This window comes from Myotis nattereri (genome assembly GCF_964212035.1).
Source record: "Myotis nattereri genome assembly, chromosome: 1".
NCBI lineage: Eukaryota > Metazoa > Chordata > Mammalia > Chiroptera > Vespertilionidae > Myotis > Myotis nattereri.
The window spans coordinates 78,451,622-78,472,461 of record NC_138075.1 but is presented as its reverse complement, the minus strand read 5'-3'; the positions used below and the strand labels follow the sequence as shown (position 1 = coordinate 78,472,461).

Sequence of the window (20,840 nt, the reverse complement as noted above, 5' to 3'; positions counted from 1 at the left end):
GAAGAGGGAATGGATTTCCTGACAGACTGACAGGATACTCCTTTCCAGTCCTTATCTGAGATAAGAGAAAAAAGTATCTATTAGGTATCAAACCTCTTAGACACATGTATCTCTAATGGAGATCTGGTTAAAAGGCCTGTGATTCTGCATTTCTAACAAGCTCCCAGGTGATGTGGGTGCTGCTGGTCTGTAAATCACACTGAGTAGCAATTCTAGGAGCTGGGGAAGGCTTCTCAGGCAAATATGCTTGAGCTGACCGCTGAACGCTAAGGACTTGGCTAAGGGGAAGGAGAAGCCTAATATAAGTCAAGCTTGTGGCAATAAAAAAAAAAGAAAATCCAGTGTGACTGCAGTGAATGTTTGAAAAGTGAGATGGAGCTGCAGAGAGCATGGGACAAAGCATGCAGAACCATGTATGAGCTGTCTAAAATACTATCTACCTTGATGGCGAGGAGAAGCCACTCAAGGTTGTTAAGCAGGAAAGGGACATGAACAGACCTGCATTTTGAAAAGATCACGCCATCTGCACTATACATAACAGATGGGGAAAGGATGTTGAAACACGGTGGACACAGAGCACCAGTTAAGAATTAGGAGGCCTGCCGAAACCGGTTTGGCTCAGTGGATAGAGCGTCGGCCTGCGGACTGAAAGTTCCCAGGTTCGATTCCTGTCAAGGGCATGTGCCTGGGTTGCGGGCATATCCCCAGTGGGAGTGTGCAGGAGGCAGCTGATCGATGTTTCTCTCTCATCGATGTTTCTAACTATCTCTCTCCCTTCCTCTCTGTAAAAAATCAATAAAATATATTTTTTAAAAAAAAAGAATTAGGAGGCTAAAGCAGTCTGTGCAGCAGGTAGCTTGACGAATGGTGGTAGAGATGGAGAGAAGCGGAATAGAGGAGATAGAGGAGAAGCGGAATGGAGGAGATAGAGGAGAAGCGGAATGGAGGAAGTAAAATGGGCAGGGTTTTGAAAGGATTTGATGGGGCGGTAAGGAAGAGGGCTCTCTGGGGACTGTCACCTGAGCATCTGGCCACAATTGGATGGCGAGGGCGCCACGCATGGAGGACACACTTGAAGACAACCGGGTTAGTAGGGGAAGAGCATGGCCACATGGGGTTTGAGGTCCCTATGAGTCATCCAAGGTACGAGGTCAAGAAGAAGGCTTCAAGGGTCAGACTCAGATGAGAGGTGGGAGTGAAACTGATGGTCAACAGTGACTGGAGAAACAGATTTCTCCCTCGGTTCCCTGAAACGCCCCCTCCCCTACTCCCTAGCTACACAAAAACTCTCTACTGTTGCTTTTTTCGGAAGATGGATTTGAGAGCTCTTGCTCTTCTGTCTTCTTGATTTGGCCAAATCAAATAATCTTTGATCTCCAAGCACCATTGTTTCAGTGTTTATCTTACTAGTGCACTGGACGCGCAAACCTGACTTTCGGGAGGTGGTTCAGTAACAGGAGCTGGAAATGTAAATCTGGGGACCAGATACGTGTTGGTTTGTATTGTTTATATTGAGGGTGAAGCTGTGGGCATGGGCAAGATCCCCGGGTGCAGGGAACAGTGTGAGCTACGAGGGGGCCTTGGTAGGACTAAGCCTCTGAGGATCAGACACTGAGTGATGATGAAGAGGATGAGCCTGCAGCGGAGAAAAGAGGAGCAAGAGAAAGAAAATCAAGCCCTAGCTGGTTTGGCTCAGTGGATAGAGCATCGGCCTATGGACTGAAGGGTCCCGAGTTCAATTCTGGTCAAAGGCACGTGCCTGGGTTGTGTGCTCCATCCCCAGTAGGAAGCCTAGTGGAGGCAGCCAATCAGTGATTCTCTCTCATCACTGATGTATCTCTCTCTCCCTCTCCCTTCCTCTCTGAAATCAATAAAAATATTTTTTTAAACTTTCTTTGAAAAAAAAAACAAAACTTCCAAAAGAGAGAGAAAGAAAACCAGGAGTATGTGGGACTTAGCAGTCAAGGAAGAAAGCAGTTAGAGGAAGGGGTGGCCACATGCTGTTGAGAACTGGTACCTCCCCAGAGTGAAACATGGAGAAGTGGTCTCGTGCGGGAGGGCAGCAGGGCGGAGGCAGTGCCCAACCCAGCCCTCCACATGCGTGTCCTGTACTGTCATTGTCATTACACTCTTCTGCCCCCAGGAAGCTACTCCAAGGTGTGTTGTTCATTCTATTATATCCAAGCCTAGCACAGGCCAAGCACAGAGTAGAAGCTTCATAAATTTTCTTGACGAATGAATGAGTGGATGGATGGGTGGGTGGCTAGTTGATAAGGAAGAACTGGAAGCGAAGAAGGAATCTCTGGCACCTGTGTGGGTTAGCGACTATCCTTCAGCTTTTTTCCCTTTTTACCGCAATAGCCCTCAGACGCAGGGACCAGAGACAGAGCCCGTCCCCTCCCTCTCCTGGGCCCTGGCCCCCCTTCCTCTGTCTGACGAAGAGTCTGGACCGAAGGTTCTGCTGACGTGAGAAGGGGAGGAGAGTCTGGAGGAAGGGGAGGAGAAATCGGCGCTGAGATCGCAGAGACGAAGGAGGCGCCCGCGGCTGCAGAGCTGCAGAGCGGGGTCTCTGGGCTCTGTGTCCGGGCATCCAGCGCACCACTGGGCCAGAGGACAGCGCATCCTTTCGGCGAGGCCGCGCAGGGCCCCTGAGGTCGACAAGCTGGCTCCCCGGGTGGCCACCGGGACCCCGGAGCCCAATGGCGGGGGCGGCAGCAAAATCGACAGCAACGTAGAGATCACCCCCAACCCCAACGGAGTAAGTGCCTGCGCGCCGCGGGCTACGCCATCGCCTTCCGCACCCGCGCCTGGCGTTTTCCTCCGCGCACCCCCGGCCCTTGACTACCTTCCTCGCTCGAGCGCCCACCCTCTTCCCTTGCTTTGCAGTTTTCTCCCATTCACCCTTCTTCTGCCTCTCCCCGCCCCACCCCCCACCCCGCAAGCAGGTCGGAACCCTCGGAGATGCGGTGCCCACTGAGCAGCTGCAGGGTGAGCGCGAGCGCGAGCGGGAGGGGGAGGGCGACGCGGGCCGCGGCGGGCTGGGCAGCAGCCTGTCGCTGGCCGTGCCTCCCGGCCCCCTCAGCTTCGAGGCGCTGCTTGCCCAGATAGGGGCGCTGGGTGGGGGCCAGCAGCTGCAGCTCGGCCTCTGCTGCCTGCCTGTGCTCTTCGTGGCGCTGGGCCTGGCCTCGGACCCCATCTTCACGCTGGCGCCCCCACTGCACTGCCACTACGGGGGCTTTGCCCCCAACGCCTCTGGCTGGGAGCAGCCCCCCAACGCCAGCGGTGTTGGCGTCGCCAGCGCCGCGATTGCAGCCAGCGTCGCCAGCCGTGTCGCCACCAGTACAGACCCCTCGTGCAGTGGCTTTGCCCCGCCGGACTTCAACCACTGTCTCAAGGACTGGGACTACAACGGCTTGCCAGTGCTCACCACCAATGCCATCGGCCAGGTGAGGCGCCTGGGTGGGCTCCGGGTCTGAGGGCGGGCTGGGAGCCACCCACTCAGGGCCTCACACCCACTCCATCCCTCTCACATCCCCAGTGGGATCTGGTGTGTGACCTGGGCTGGCAGGTGATCCTGGAGCAGATCCTCTTCATCTTGGGCTTTGCCTCCGGCTACTTGTTCCTGGGCTACCCTGCGGACAGGTGAGGGCTGCCAGGGACAGGGCAAGCAGAGAGGAGGGGGTGCTAGGCAGGCTAGCCCAGGCAGCTGGTGTTGGCAAGAGGCCGAAGAGTAGTCGCTGGACTCTGCAGCCTTCTCGGGACTTCTGTTCAATGATATGCCTCCCCACCCCTGTCTCAGCTGCACTCCCCATCAAGAAATACTCCTTCTGCACCAGGGAATGACTTCACCCCAATTCCCCATATCCATGGATCAACGGCATCATCTCCGGACACATAGCTCCATCTCCATGACCAAAAACCCTATCTCTACATATAAAAAGTCCTAGCTCCTCCTCTATTGCTCCTATCATCACTAACCACCTCCTTCACCATCTTCCTAGATTAATGGATTCATCCCCATTAATAGCCCCATCCTTGTGGACTACTGGCTCCATCTCAATGGCCTCATTTCTAAAGATAATTATGTTAATTCCTAACTGTCATCAACCCCATTCCATTGACCAATAGTTCAACTCTATAAACAAATGATTCCACCTTCATGGGTCAATAGTCCAATCCCCATGGATCAATGACCACAATAGCACCACTCCCTCCAGAAATTAAAAGCTCCATCCTCATGGGTCTTCAGTGCTCTCAGATCCTCTCAAACCAAACGCGCCCCTTTTCCATGAATCAGTGGCCTCATCTCAAGGATCAGCTTATCCCCACCAACCAATAGCTTTCCCCAGGAATCAGAACTCCCATCTCCTCTGATTCTCAATACTGTCACCACTGACCAAGTGCTCCATCTCCACTGACCATCCCCTTGGATTGTTAGACTAATTTCTACTTAATCTACAGTCCTATCCAAATGGATTAATAGCTCAACTCTCATGGATCAAAGGCAACCCAACAATCAATAATCCAATTCCCTAAAATCAATACCTATCCTTACTGCCCAGTAGTCACACATCCTTTTGGGCAAATTATTCTAAATCCATAGGTCAACAGCCCATCCTCATGCATTAATGGTCTCACTCTCACAGACCAGTAGCATCATTCCTATGAAATCATAGCCTCATCACCTAAGACCAATAATTCAGTCTTCTAAATTCAGTAGCTTTAGCCCCATTAACCAATAAACTCATTCCATGGAAATATGGCCCCACTCTATTGGGTCAATAGTATTACTCCCAATGACCAGCAATCCCAATCTTCATCCCCATAGATCTTTTGTCTTATCCCCAAAGATCATAGCCTAGCCTCCAAGGATCAGTAGCCCTAGCCATCATCACTGACCATTAGTCTAATTTCCTCTGGTCTGTGATCCAATCCTTACTGATTATCCCCCCGGATTCATAGATTCATCCCCACTGAACAATAGCCCCACCCACATGGACTAAGATTCCCCACCCCATGAATCAATGGCTCCATCCCCAAAGATCAATTGACCAATCTTCAAGATTAGGAATTATCCCCACTGATCCATAGTCCTAACCCATGGATTAATATTTCCATGCCCATGGATTAGTGGTTCCATCTTCTGGCCAGTGGCCCCATTTCCACTCACCATCCTTATGGACAAACAGACCCATGCCCCAACCCCATGGGACAATGGCCTCACCCCCCAAAATCAATTACTCAGTTCCCTAAGATCAATAGCTCCATCTTCACTGACCAATACTATCCCCAGGCACAAGTGGCCAATGGACCCACCTCCGTTGATCAGTAACTCCAACCCCATCCATATGTCAATGACCCCATCTCCTCTGATCAGTCTGAGCGAGACAAGCTTCGTCCCAACTGACCTCTATCACTAAGGATGAATGGTGCCCAGTCCCCTAAGCAATATCCCACCCCCTCTGATGATCGGTCCCACTTCCACAGAGAAATGCCCTAAGCTCTGATCAATGGCCCCATCCACAAGAGTCTGATCCCACCCCCACAGAACCATAGCCATACCCCAGTGCCCGGTTGCCAGACATTGCTCACCCATGGTCCCAATCCCGTCCATCTTCTCTCGCCTCAGTCCAGCTCTTTCTCCCAAGGCCTCATCCTCATACCTCCAGCTGTGAATTGGGCAACTGGGCCCCACTCAGTGCTGCCTTCCCCGGGGAGTCTGGGTGACCAGAGGCCCTGCACACTTTCCAGGTTTGGCCGTCGTGGGATTGTGCTGCTGACCTTGGGGCTGGTGGGCCCCTGTGGAGTGGGAGGGGCCGCTGCAGGCTCCTCCACTGGTGTCATGGCCCTTCGATTCCTCCTGGGCTTCCTGCTTGCCGGTGTTGACCTTGGTGTCTACCTGATGCGTGAGTGGCACCCTCCAAAGAGGTCCTTCCCTGGGGCTCACCCCTGCCTGTCTACAACCCAGGCCATTCCCACTGCCCCCTAGGGTCCTCTCAGTCCCATCTTCAGCCCCAAGTTTCAGCTGTCCAGACTCTAAGCTGTCTTACTGCCCTGGCCTTTGAAGGATCCAGGGGTCTTTCATCTATCCACACCCATCTCCTTCCACTATCTTTAAGGATTCCTTGCCCTAGACTTACTGCTGTCAGGGAATAGTCCTATTTTAAAAATGAAATCCTAACTAGCTGTGTGACCTTGAACAAGGGTTGATATGAAGGTTATATAAGGTCTGATGTGAAAGGGCCTGTGATTGGGAATGCTGAACACCCAACAGGGACTCTGACCCTCCAGCCCTCCCACATTTGAACAGGAGAGGAGAGCGGACTGAATAATCTCTCCACTCTTTGCCATTTAGAGGTTAGTCTGTGGGAGGTGACAGCTGCAGCCTCCAATCAGGGTCTGACCTCACTCTCTGTCCTCCTCCCTCCCTCTCTCTCTCTCTCCCATGCCTCCTTCCTCCCTGACCTCTCCTCCCTGTTCCTGCTGTATCTCCAGGCCTGGAGCTGTGCGACCCAACCCAGAGGCTTCGGGTGGCCCTGGCAGGGGAGTTAGTTGGGGTGGGGGGGCACTTCCTGTTCCTGGGCCTGGCCCTTGTCTCTAAGGACTGGCGATTTCTGCAGCGAATGATCACCGCTCCCTGCATCCTCTTCCTGTTTTATGGGTCAGTATCACCCTCCACCTGCTGTCCGGTCTCATCTCCCCCTCCAGCTTAGCTCTCGCCCAGAGACCCCCCTCTTCTCCAGTACCCCTCGTCCAGGCCTACCCCAGCCCCAGCCCCTAGGAGGGGGGCAGTTTCCCATCCCTGTGCCAGAAGATGAGAGTCTTCACTGTGTACCCCACATCCCTGCCCCCAGCTGGCCTGGTCTGTTTCTGGAGTCTGCACGATGGTTGATAGTGAAGCGACAGATTGAGGAGGCCCAATCGGTGCTGAGGATCCTGGCTGAGCGGAACCGGCCCCATGGGCAGATGCTGGGAGAGGAGGCTCAGGAGGCCCTGCAGGGTAGGAGACAGGGGTCCCCACAGATGCTCTCTCACCTGCACACATGACGGTGCCCTCTGCATGGTTATAGCTGTGCACCTTCTCCCAAGGCCCCACCACTCGTGGGAGGACCCTGGGTTCTCTGCTGCTCCTTTAATAGACAGCTCCTCCCTTTCTCTCTCCCAAAGACCTGGAGAACACCTGCCCTCTCCCTGCAACATCCTCCTTTTCCCTGGCATCCCTCCTCAACTACCGCAACATCTGGAAAAATCTGCTTATCCTGGGCTTCACCAAGTGAGCCTGGGGTCTGAGCCAAGGGCCAGGCCAGTAGCTGGGATGGGGGCTGACTGGTGGGGGGAGGCCTGAGGACCCCCACAGAGGGCAGCCAAGGCCGTGGAAAGCTGCGGGTGGGGATGCAGGCACCCTTCTGTTTTCCCACTCCTTCTCACAGCTTTATTGCCCACGCCATTCGCCACTGCTACCAGCCCGTGGGAGGAGGAGGGAGCCCATCGGACTTCTACCTGTGCTCCCTGCTAGCCAGTGGCACAGCGGCCCTGGCCTGCGTCTTCCTGGGAGTCACCGTGGACCGATTTGGCCGCCGGGGCATCCTGCTTCTCTTGATGACTCTCACGGGCATTGCGTCCCTGGTCCTGCTGGGCCTGTGGGATTGTGAGCATCCTCTCTTCCCCATAGTGTGGGCTCAGCAAAGGAACCCAGGCAGAGGAGCCTCAGACAGGCTCAGCCACTGCTGCTTGCACAGGCCTCTTAAGACAAGACCAGCCCCTGCCCGGACCTCCACAGTCCTTCTTTGTCCACACACCCTGCCTGTTCTCCCAATCCATCAGTGAATGCCCAGAGCCCATCCACCTAGCCATAGGATCGGCAAGGGGAGGAAGCGAGGGACTAGGCCAAGCATGGTCTCCCGCCTCCATTCACGCTTCCTCCTTGGTCCTTCAGATCTGAACGAGGCCGCCATCACCACCTTCTCTGTCCTTGGCCTCTTCTCCTCCCAAGCCGCTGGAATCCTCAGTACCCTCCTCGCTTCTGAAGTCATCCCCACCACTGTCCGGTGAGAGGAAGGGGCAGGGCCAGGCCTCCTAGTCATCCATCAAGGACAAAGCCCAAGGGATGAAGGAGGGAAGGCTGCTGGAGAAGGGTGGGGGTGATTCCCACAGCTAGAGGCTGAGTGCCCACTCCATCTTTCCCAGGGGCCGAGGCCTGGGCCTGATCATGGCACTGGGGGCGCTTGGAGGGCTGAGTGACCCAGCCCAGCGCCTCCACATGGGCCATGGAGCCTTCCTGCAGCATGTAGTGCTGGCGGCCTGTGCCCTTCTCTGCATCCTCAGCATCATGCTTCTGCCGGAAACCAAGCGCAAGCTCCTGCCTGAGGTGCTCCGGGACGGGGAGCTGTGCCGCCGGCCTTCTCTGCTGCGGCAGCCACCCCCTAACCGCTGTGACCATGTCCCGCTGCTTGCCACCCCCAACCCTGCCCTCTGAGTGGCCTCTGAGCACCCTGGCAGGAGGCTGGCCCGTACGGAAAGGTGACATAAGGCCCGGCCTGGTAAGAAGATTGGGAGGCTCAGAGGCACCTCAGGCCAGCCATCAAGTAGAGCTCAGAGGGCTGCCCCTGCCCCCATCTCCTCCCTGCTGCTCTTTGTTCACTCCCTTGGCAAGAGTCAGGGGACAGGGAGAGAGCGCCACACTGTAACCACCTGGTCTGGGCTTCATCCTGTGCCCAAAGACACCCTCCCAGACCCCATTCTTTCCTGCTCTATCATTGTTTCAATAAAGACATTTTGATTAAATGAGCATACCATAGCCTGGACTCCCCTCCCTTCTGTGGTCCTTCAACTACCTCTTGGGGGAAGATTTCTCCGTGGAACCAAAACCAATGGCAATCTCTCTCCTCCTCCCTGTGCCATGCCCCCTCGTCCCCCACCCTGTGTTAACTTATAGATAGCTACCGCCCATTACTGATTGCTACGATGCTAGGACTGGGTTAGGCACTCTACAAACTTCATTTAATCACTTAATCCTTACAGCACTGCAAGGTAGGTGTTTGGATCAATTAAAGTTTTTTTGTTGTTGCAAGAAATAACAACGGGTTCTAATGAACTTAAACAAAAAGGGAAATTATTAGAGGGGTGTGGTGGGAAGCTAACAGAATGGAAGGAGAAGCAGAACTAGTCATAAAAGGTCAGGAACAGCCTAGCTGGTTTGACTCAATGGATAGAGCGTCAGCCTGCGGACTGAAGGGTCCCAGGTTCGATTCCGGTCAAGGGCACAGGATGCAGGCTCTATCCCCAGTGGGGGGCGTGCAGGAGGCAGCCAATCAATGATTCTCATCATTCTTGTTTCTATCTCTCCCTCTCTCTTCCTCTCTGAAATCAATAAAAATATATTTAAAAAAAACAAAACTTCAGGAACCAGGGAGGTCCCTGAGGTCCAGGGAGTAAAACCAGTAATATTTTTGTCACCTGGGTGAATAAACTCCAGTGGGCTTCAATCTTTGGGTCACCCACTGAAGATTCATTTCCAAGAGCAAGTGACTGGCTAGCCTGTGTACCATGCCACCCGAGCCATACCACTGACTACTGGGGAGAGGGAGAGCAACGCCTGGGTGCTGTTTGCAAAAGCAGGACTGGCCATTGTATGGGTGAAAACAGTGGATGCCACTACAGTGTTCTTCTTTAACACGAGAAAACAGATGCTCTGAGAGACTCAGTAACTCAATAGCAAAGCTAGTGAGTGCCAGAGCTGGATGGACTAGAGCCAGGAGCTGGACCTCTCCATTGATGCACACTACAGCCACCTTCCCAACTCCTTCCCAGCTTTGGGCACTACTCTTGGAAGTGAGAGGTGAACTAGGCACTCGGTGGTGGGGCCGTAGGAGACTAGGGTTTCCACCTCTGGGTCTGCCTCTCAGACCAGCCCTGGCCTGGCTTTGCCACTTTGGGCAAATCTCTAAACCTTCAGCTTCCTTCAAGGGTTGCTCTGAGGTTAAACAAGATAACACAAGTGCCTCTTAAATTATTCCACTAAATGGTAAGCTCCTTAAGGGAAGGAACTTGGGTCTTACTCAACTTTGAAACACCAAAGTCTGACACATGATAGAAGTTCAAAAAGTTAATATTTGTTCATTCTTTTAGCAAACAGTGCCTGTTTTATAGATCAGTACCAACCGAAATACAGGGCACAGGCCATCCTTCAAGAGTAATCCATCTAATACTAAGAATATTAAAGAGGAGCCCTAACCGGTTTGGCTCAGTGGATAGAGCATCGGCCTGCGGACTCAAGGGTCCTGGGTTCAATTCCGGTCAAGGGCATGTACCTTGATTGTGGGCACATACCCAGTAGGGAGTGTTCAGGAGGCAGCTGATCGATGTCTCTCTCTCATCGATGTTTCTGACTCTCTATCCCTCTCCCTTCCTCTCTATAAAAAATCAATAAAATATATTTTTTTTAAAAAAAGAATATTAAAGAGGAGGGAGAGGCCAGTGGTTTGGACACCAAAAGTCTGCATCTCAAAGGAAGTAAGACTTTACTTAGAGGCAGGAAGCCCTCAAGCAAGAGCTTAGGAGACAGATACAGTGCTCTCAACTCAAAAGATAAAGGGAGAGCAAAGGCCTGGAGGTAGGAAAGCGTGGCCTGGTCCTGAAGAGAGGGATTCTTAGAAAAATCAAAAATTTGAGGCCAGCCTCTTCCAGAGAAGATAGGACCATTACCCCAGGTTCCCACAGCACCAGTGTTCCTATCTCCTTCCCCTCTGCCAATCCATTCTGAGGCCATGCTACTGGGCTCTCAGTAATAATCATAATACTATCTGAGAACTCATAAGAATTTTAACCTCCACAGTCCCCTGAAATAGGTATTATTATTTTTATTCTACTTAACTACTGAGAAAACGGAAATGAGCGAAAATCAGGGGCCTGCCATTAAGTGGCAGAGCCAGGCCTCAAACCCCTCTGGCTGCTCTTTCTACACCACAGTGCCTTCACAGTTACAAACTGCATCACACATCCTGTAGAATAATGTCTGTGGGGTTTTAACTTTTGACTCCAATATTGATCTTTTTAAAAATATTTTTATTGATTTCAGAGAGAAGGGAGAAGGGGGTAGAGATAGTAACATCAATGATTAGAGAGAATCATTGATCGGCTGCCAAGGTTAAAGAACCAAGGTTTCGGGTTCTATGCCCAGTCAGGGCACATACAAGAAGCACCTAATGAATGCATAAATAAGCGGAACAACAAATTGAAGTTTTTCTCTCTCTCCATCTCTACCTTCCTCTTCTTCTTCTTCTTCTTCTTCTTCTTCTTCTTCTTCTTCTTCTTCTTCTTCTTCTTCTTCTTCTCCTCCTCCTCCTCCTCCTCCTCCTCCTCCTCCTTCTTCTTCTTTCTCTCTCTCTCTCTCTCTCTCTCTCTCTCTCTCTCTCTCTCTCTCTCTTTCTCTAATCATTAAATAAAAATTTTTAAAAACATAATGAGAGCATTTGCAGAGAACCAATGAAGCACATAAGATACTTGCTTGTTCCCACGCAATTCACAGTCTAGGTGGAAAGGGTCAATGTGTGTAGCTAAAAAAACTAAGATCTTGTCAGTTGCTCTAAAATTCACCAACCATATGATCTCATTGGATCCTCATCAATACTCCATGAAAAAACGATTATTTGCGGGGGGGGGGCTTTTACTGAGATTTGAAAGGTAAGGTATTGAAGGTTCTATGACTGGTAAGCAATTAGGGTAGCCAGATCTTGAAACTGGGAGCCTCAATCTTCTTACTAAATACCAGATAGAAAATATGTCTAAACACTGCGAAAGAAAGTATTACTTAACCTGTAATATTAAGTTTAGAAGGTACTCCAGGAACTTGGATAGAGTTTTCAGGCAAACAAGGAAATTACTACTCTCCTTGGAGAGCTTGTACTGACTGAAACATGAACAGATTTTAGAAATGTTTTTATCTGGATTCACAACTAAGAGCCATAATAGATTGAGGGGAACATTAAAAGGATACACGGGGTACATTTCTAACCTTAAAAAGTTACATGAAGATCATGAAGGCCACTCCCGTTCCTCCCATTCAGTCAACCTAGCCTGGACCCCAGACAACCAATTTTTACTGATTATCCACTACTGTCTGGTGCTGCCTCAGATCTTGGGGAAAGGCTATGGTCCTTGCCTGCAAGAGTTCAGAAAACTATGAGACAAATCATTACAATCCTGTATAAAACATGCAGAGAAATGTAAAAATTGCTGTAGCAACTCTAAGGATGGAAAGATATACACTATTAGAAACAGTCAAGGGAAGCATCTCAGATATTTGGATTGAACCTTGAGTTTGCCAGGGACAGAAAGGAGGAAGCAATAGTGCAAAACCTTGAGGCATAACAGAATATGGTGTGCATAGAGAACAATGTGTTTACTTTTAACATCCATGGGATAAAGGGCATCTATGAAAAACCCAGAGCTAACATATTTATCAGCAAAAGGCTAAAAGCCTTCACCCTAAGATCAGGACAAGGCAAGGATATCTGTTCTCACCACTTCAACATTGTACTGGAAGTTCTTCCAGCTGGGAAAATGAGGCAAGAAAATGAAATAAAATGTACCCAGAATGGAAAAGACAATATATAACTCTGTATTTGGAGATGACATGATTTTGTATATGAAAAATCCTAAGGAATCCACAAGTAAACTATTAGAACTAAATAAATTCTACTCCCTATTGGGTGTGGCTCAGTTGGTTGGAGTGCTGTTTCATACACTAAAAGGTGTCGGGTTCGATTCCCGTCAGGGCACATACCTAGGTTGCTGGTTTGGGGTATGTACAAGAGGCAACTGATGGATGTTTCTTTTCTCTCTCTCTCTCTCTCTCAAAATCAATTTTAGCCTAGCTGGTGTGACTCAGTTGGATGAGTGTCCTCCCATGCACCAAGAGGTGGGGGGTTCAATTTCAAGTTGCAGGCTTGATTCCCCACTAGGGGGCGTGCAGGAGGCAGTGGATCAATGTTTTTCATGAGTTTCCATCTCTCTCCATCTTCCTCTCTTTCTAAAAATCAATAAAAACATTTTTAAAAATCATTTTTTTAAAAAGAATGTCTTCAGGTGATGATTAAAAAATATTCTGAAAAATAAATACGTTCAGCACAATTACTAAACTTGAATTTGCAGGATACAAGATGAATATTCAAAAATAAATTCTACTCCTATATAATAGCAATGAGCAAATCTAAAAACAAAATTAAGAAAACAATTCCATTTAAAATAGCAAAGACTGGGAGCATTTGAAATCTTGTTTCCAGTCATGTCATCTGTTTGGCTCAGATAGACTCCAATATTAGAAAATTATGAGAAAATTATTAGAAAATTAGAAGACTCACCCTAGCTGATTTGGCTCAGTGGATAGAGCATCGGCCTGTAGACTGAAGGGTCCTGGGTTTGATTCCAGCACATGCCTGAGTTGCAGGTTCGATCCCCAGTAGCAGGTGTGGAGGCAGCTGATCAATGATTCTCTCTCATCATTGATGTTTCTACCTCTCTCTCCCTCTCCCTTGCTCCCAAATCAGTAAAGATATATTTTTGGGGAAAAAAAGAAAGAAAATAAGAAGATTCACATTTTCAAAACTTATTGCAAAGCTACAGTAATGAAGATAGTGTGGTATAAGCATAAGGGCAGACATACAGATCAATGGAATAAAATTGAGACTCCAGAAATAAACCCATACAGTTATGGTTAATTGATTTTCCTCAAGGATGTCAAGACCATTCAATGGGGAAAGAAAGAAAAGCCTTTTTAACAAATCACACTGGGACAAACACATATCTGCATGCAGAAGAATGAAGTTGGACCTTTACCTTACACCTTGCACAAAAATCAATTCAAAATGGATCAAAGATCTAAATATAAGAGCTAAAGTTTTAAAACTCTTAGGAGAAGTAAATCTTTGTGATTTTTTGTGCTTCAAAGTACACTATTAAGAAAGTGAAAAAACCACCCACAAATGGGACTAAATATTTGTAAATTGTATATCTCTGATAAGGGTTTGGAATTCAGAATATATAAAGAACTCTTACAACTCAACAATAAAAAGACAAATAACCATGCCCTAGCACAGTGGTCGGCAAACTCATTAGTCAACAGAGCCAAATATCAACAGTACAACGATTGAAATTTCTTTTGAGAGCCAAAGTTTTTAAACTTAAACTATATAGTAGGTACATTGTTATTAACTTAATTAGGGTACTCGTAAGGCTTAGAAAGAGCCACACTCAAGGGACCAAAGAGCCGCATGTGGCTCACGAGCCGCAGTTTGCCAACCACTGCCCTAGCAGGTTTGGCTCACTGGATAGAGTGTCGGCCTGGGGACTGATGGGTCCCGGGTTCGATTCCAGTCAAGGGCACATGCCCTGGTTGTGGGCTGATCCCCAGTGGGGGACATGTGTAGGAGGCAGCCAATCAATGATTCTCTCTCATCATTGATGTTAATATCTCTCCCTCTCCCTTTCTTTCTAAAATCAATAAAAATATATTAAAATGAATAAATCCTATATAATAAAAGGCTAATATGCAAATTGTCCCCTCGACTGGGAGTTCGACCAGAGGGTGGGGCCAGTTGGCCAACTGCCTGTGGACTCTCCCCCTGGCCAGTCCCACCCCTGACCGGCCAACCTTCCACATCCCCTCCCCCCAGCCAGCCCAGTCTGATCAGCCCCCACCCATGCACAAATTCGTGCACCAGGCCTCTAGCAAATAATAAAAAGACAGGCAACCCAATTTAAAAATGAGCAGGTATCTGTCTGAATAGACATTTCTTCAAAGAAGATGTATAGTCCAGCTGGTGTGGCTCAGTGGTTGACCTATGAACCAGGAGGTCATGGTTGGATTCTCACATGCCTGTGTTGTGGGCTCAATTCCCAGTAAGAGGCATGCAGGAGGCAGCCAATCAATTATTCTTTCTTTTTTTTTTTTTAATTAAATCTTTATTGTTCAGATTATTACATTTGTTCCTCTTTTTCCCCCCCCCCATAACTCCCCTCCTCCCAGTTCCCGCCCCACCCTCCGCCCTCACTCCCCACCCACTGTCCTCATCCATAGGTGCACGATTTTTGTCCAGTCTCTTCCCGCATCTCCCACACCCCTTTCCCCCCCCAAGAATAGTCAGTCCATTCCCTTTCTATGTCCCTGATTCTATTATAATCAACAGTTCATTCTGTTCATCAGATTATTTATTCACTTGATTCTTAGATTCACTTGTTGATAGATGCATATTTGTTGTTCATAATTTGTATCTTTACCTTTTTCTTCCTCTTCCTCTTCTTAAAGGATACCTTTCAGCATTTCATATAATCCTGGTTTGGTGGTGATGAACTCCTTTAGCTTTTCCTTATCTGTGAAGCTCTTTATCTGACCTTCAATTCTGAATGATAGCTTTGCTGGATAAAGTAATCTTGGTTGTAGGTTCTTGGTATTCATCACTTTGAATATTTCTTGCCACTCCCTTCTGGCCTGCAAAGTTTCTGTTGAGAAATCAGCTGACAGTCGTATGGGTATTCCCTTGTAGGTAACTGAGTTTCTTTCTCTTGCTGTTTTTAAGATTCTCTCTTTGTCTTTTGCTCTTGGCATTTTAATTATGATGTGTCTTGGTGTGGTCCTCTTTGGATTCCTTTTGTTTGGGGTTCTCCGCGCTTCTTGGACCTGTAAGTCCATTTCTTTCACCAGGTGGGGGAAGTTTTCTGTCATTATTTCTTCAAATAGGTTTTCAATATCTTGCTCTCTCTCATCTTCTGGCACCCCTATAATTCTGATGTTGGTAGGCTTGAAGCTGTCCCAGAGGCTCCTTACACTATCCTCGCATTTTTGGATTCTTTTTCATTTTGCTTTTCCGGCTGGGTGTTTTTTGCTTCCTCGCATTTCAAATCATTGACTTGATTCTTGCTCTCCTCTGGTCTGCTGTCGGGAGTCTGTATAATATTCGTTATTTCAGTCCGTGTATGCTTAATTTCTAGTTGGTTCCCCAATATAACATCGAGGGTCTCATTAGTTTTCTTGTAGATCTCATTAAGTTTATCGGCAGCTTCCAAAGAGTTCTTGAGAGACCTTAAAAGTGTGGTTCTGAACTCTATATCTTCCATTGACAATTTTGTCCTGTTTCTTTGTCTCCGCATTTTGTTATGCTTCCTTGGTGCACCCCCTAGTGGTCTTTGTGCGCAGTCTTATAGTTAAACCTTGATTGTTGTAGCTAATACCAGGGAGGGTTTGACCTCCAGGCCAAGTGGCTATGAGAATCAGCTGTGTCTGCAGTGAGAGAACTTCTGTCCTCTAGGGAGGTGCTAATCTAGCCTTTGCCTGAGGCTATCCGGCAAATGCCTCTGTGCAGGGCTTGGGCGGGGCGGGTCGCACAGGATCAACAGGGTGGGCCGGAGAGAGCAGTTATGGCGTCTCTCAGTCCTGTCCCCAGGGGCTCTGCCTCTCTGAGTCCCAGCACCCGCTGCAAAGCTCGGAGAGAAAGCTGCACTCGCTCTGACCGAAGCCAGACAGTCCCGCTTCTCCCGTTTGAGTCTGGGTCCCTAAAGACTCGCCTGTATCTGGAGCTCAGAGTCTGCGACTCCCTCCCGATTGAAAATGCCAACCGCGCCCTCCGCCACCAGCCCGCTCCACGCACTCCGCACCTCAGAATTTGACTTCAGCACTGCGCCTCCTCTGAGTGTCCGTATGCGTTTCTCTTTCCTCCTAGTTGTAGGACTTCCACTCAGCCAGCGTTCCTGTGGTTCTGGGTGATGTCCGTTCCATTTTTCAGTTTCACTTTTGAAGTAGTTGTTCAAGGCAGCAAACTCCTGCGTTAACCTATGCCGCCATCTTTGTTCTCCCTCTATTCTTTCTCATCATTGATGTTTCTACCTCTCTTTCTCTCTGAAAATCAATTAAAAAACATATTTTTTAAAAAGTGGTTGCACCCTAACTGGTTTGGCTCAGCGGATAGAGCATCGGCCTGCGGACTCAAGGGTCCCAGGTTTGGTTCCGGTCAAGGGCATGCACCTTGGTTGCGGGCACATCCCCAGTGGGGGGCGTGCAGGAGGCAGCTGATCGATGTTTCTCTCTCATTGATGTTTCTAACTCTCTATCCCTCTCCCCTCTTCTCTGTAAAAAAAAAAAATCAATAAAATATATTTAAAAAAAAAAGTGGTTGCTAGAGGCTGGGGTAAGGGAACAATTATATATATAAACTAGAGGCCCAGTGCATGAAATTCATGCACAGGTAGGGTCCCTAGGCCTGTCTGGTGATCAGGGCCAATCAGGGCCTTCTGGCTGCTGCCGGCCGGGGCCTCCTTTCTCTGGCTGCCAGCTGCCGGCCAGGGCCTTCCTTCCTTCCGTGCCACTCTCCTGTGGTCAGCACATGTCATAGCGAGTGATCAAACTCCATCTCCCGGTTGAACTCCCAAGGGGACACTTTACATATTAGCCTTTTATAGAGAGAGATACTATTGATGCCCAGCCAGTGTAGCTCAGTGGTTGAGTTTCAACCTATGAACCAGGAAGTCAAAGTTTGATTCCTGGTCAGGGCACATGCTTGGGTCTCAGGCTCGATTCCCAGTGTGGGACATGTGGGAGGCTGCCAATCAGTGATTCTCATCATTGATGTTTCTATCTCTCCTTTCTGATTTGAAATGAATTTTATATATATATATATATATTTAAATATATTTTATTGATTTCTTACAGAGAGGAAGGGAGAGGGATAGAGAGTCAGAAACATTGATGAGAGAGATACATCGATCAGCTGCCTCCTGCACACTCCCCACTGGGTATGTGCCCACAACCAAGGTACATGCCCTTGACCAGAATCGAACCCGGGACCCTTGAGTCTGCAGGCCGACGCTCTATCCACTGAGCCAAACCGGTCAGGGCAAAAAATATATTTTTTAAAAATGTTAAAATACTATTGAATTGTACACTTAAAGGGTAGATTTTCTGGTATGTGAATTATATCTCAAAAAAAAGAGGTCCATAGAGCTTTTTGGTGAGATGCAAGTCAGGGGTATGGCAAACTGACACTTTGGCAAATAAAATTAGTCTCCTTACTAAGTGACTATATATATATATATACATATATATATATATATATATATATATATATATATAGTTTTTAGAGAGAGAGAGGGAGAGAGAGAAACATTGATGAAATATGGATCAGCTGCCTCCTGCACATCCCCTACTGGGGATCAAGCCTACAACCCAAGCATGTGCCCTGACCAAGAATTAAAGGGTGACCTCTTGTTACATGGGACAACACTCAGTCCACTGAGACACACTGGCTGGGCTAAGGAACTCTTTCTGGAACAAATTCTAGCACCTAAAATAAGCACTTGGTAAGTCCTCAGTAAATGATTACCATAGGCATAAAAAAAGGGGGGGCGAGGGGAAGAGGCATGAGAAATCAAGATTTGAAAGATATTTAAAAATTATGTCATGATTTGAGAAAGGCTACTCATTTAAACCACATATAAAAGCAAGAGAAGTTATATCATTGAAAAAACCTAGCAACTGATTTTCTCTATTGCTGTCAGGTTGGGCAAATCTACCTAAAAAATACTGGGTTGTCTTCAATCATTGTATCACCTATCAGCTTAAGGATCTCTGGCTCAGACCCTCACCCCAGAGAAGAAATCTTGTAGACAGGTTCTCCCTCTCTCTCTTAGACACTTCCTTCCTACAGAATCCCAGTGAGACCGGGCTCATTCCTATTTCTTGTTTAAGAAGGAGCTTGTCAGGATTGACAGAAAAGTAACCAATCTTTCCCAAGGAAAGCAACTTACTTTCCATGCCATGGCTCCTAAAATCACTGATGCTGCTACAGGAAAAAAAGAGACCAGCTAAAGTTGGAAATCTGATTCCTATAAGGATAGGACCCAGCAGGTTCAGGATAAAGGGACCCATTAACATCTTTTGAGCACCGATTAAGTGGCAGGCACTGTGAGCTCTTACAAAGGCAAAATCCATGCCCTCAAGGAGCTTGCAGTCTAGTGGGGAAATGAGGATGTAATTATTCTAGTTATAAAACCATGAAGTGCTAGAGATAGAAACAATTTGTCCTGAGTGCAAGTGATTCATTCTAAGAAATCAAGAGAGATTTCTCACCTGTGGTACTTATGACTCTGACAGAATAGATGTGCTGGGCACAGCAGAGTTGAGAACCTGGGAAACACATGAAGAGTAAAACTCATGGGTGTGGCAGGAAAATTTAATCAGGATCAAACTGGAAAAGGCCTTAGGTCCACACTTTAGTTTATACTTATGATAGCAGCATAAGGGCCTTTCTGCCAACATGAACAGTTTGGAGCCCGAGACATCTGCTAGGAGCCCATTGCAGTGAAGATGAGGGGTTGCTCAAGCAGTTAAAGAATGGAGAGAATGGATAGGATATTGAATTGACTAAACATACAAAACTATAAACAAGAGTCCAAAAAATGAATTAATCCTCCAAGATCCAAAAGATTTATAAGGATTTTTGATGGCTATTTAGTGCCTCCTGGTGGATAGATGAGACCTTCCCAGCATTAACAGCATCAAGCCACTTCGATGTTTCTTCTTCCAGTAAATAGTACAGCCTCTTTTGCTAATCAGCTTCTGCAGAAATCTGCACTCAGATTACAAGGCACTGAGTTAAATCTAGTTAAAGACAGACCCTCCAATGCTACTAAGTCACATATAGTACAAAAAATGATCAAATGCTAAATCAAGTGGTCAACTACCCACCCAAGAATTCAGAACACCAAGCCATTTAAGAGGTGGATTAAAGATTTGTAGGTATGGAATAGAGCCATTTTTGAAGATTACTTAAGAATCTAGATCTGAGGCAATCATGGACAACGTATCCTGGGATCATGAGTGAATGGCACGGACAGAAGTTTAAATATTTGAAGTCCTCTAAGTAATGGAGATTCTATTTAAGTTTGAGTGGGGGTGATTACAGTACCCAAGGATTTTAAGACTAATCTGACATTAGAATATAAAATGGAGAAATTAGGTTATTAATATGACCAAGTAACTGAACTACAGACAGTCCTCAGGTTACGTCAGACTCAACGTACGTCATTTCATGATTATGTCACCATTCCCCATCCTATATAACAAAGAGGGAATATGCAAATTGACCATCACTCCACCACAAAGATGGCGGCACCCACAGCGGTGGGGGTTTCTGTAATACAAGATGACTGCACCCACAGTGGAAGCTGTTCTCATAATGAGCCTTAACAAGCAATCAGCAAGGACCTGAGGCTGTGCCATCCACCCCCCCACCCCCCGCCCTCCATGGGGCTTGACAGGGGACCTCAGGCCCCACCTCCCACCCTGGCACCAGGCCAGGGGACCTCAGGCCATGCCCCCTGCCCAGCAGGGCTAGACAGGTGACCTCAAAGTGTGCCCCCCTGCCCCAGTGCTGGGCGGGGGGACCTCAGGCTGCTCCCCTTGCCCCAGGCCTGGGGACTTCAAGATGCGGCCCTCCTCCTGGTGGGGCTTGATGGGGGACCTCAGGCCGCAACCCCCCCCCACCCCAGCACTGGGCCAGGGGACCTGAGGCTGTGTCCCCCACCTGGCAGGGCTTGACAAGGGTGGGACCAACCAATGGATCTAGCCCAGTGGTGGGGGGGCGGCCAGGTCTGGGTCTTGCACGATTTTGAGGCACATGTGGGTGGGCAGGGACTTGACTCTGGGTCTGGTGGTGTGCCCCAGGCTCTGACAGGAAGTTTTTCATATACATTTTACTAATTTTCTTTAATCTCAAGACACTTCTGAGAAAGGGCAAATAGCAATATTAAAATATTTCCTCTAATTAATCCTCTTAATGTGCACGAATTTC

The 20,840-nt window shown here is 48.2% G+C and overlaps 1 protein-coding gene across 1 annotated transcript; it reads left to right on the top strand.

Annotated features, from left to right (window-relative positions):
* Positions 1–916: 916 nt before the first annotated feature.
* SLC22A17 (solute carrier family 22 member 17) lies at positions 917–8,788 on the top strand (the record flags this gene model as incomplete). The annotated part of the gene is made up of 11 exons (XM_081095994.1): positions 917–950; positions 2,475–2,758; positions 2,946–3,446; positions 3,539–3,642; positions 5,752–5,906; positions 6,496–6,661; positions 6,855–7,000; positions 7,168–7,273; positions 7,431–7,648; positions 7,937–8,048; positions 8,188–8,788. 11 exons carry the CDS (start codon positions 917–919, stop codon positions 8,474–8,476), a joined length of 2,115 nt encoding a protein of 704 aa, XP_080952120.1. The 3' UTR covers positions 8,477–8,788.
* Between the last annotated feature and the right edge of the window lie 12,052 nt (positions 8,789–20,840).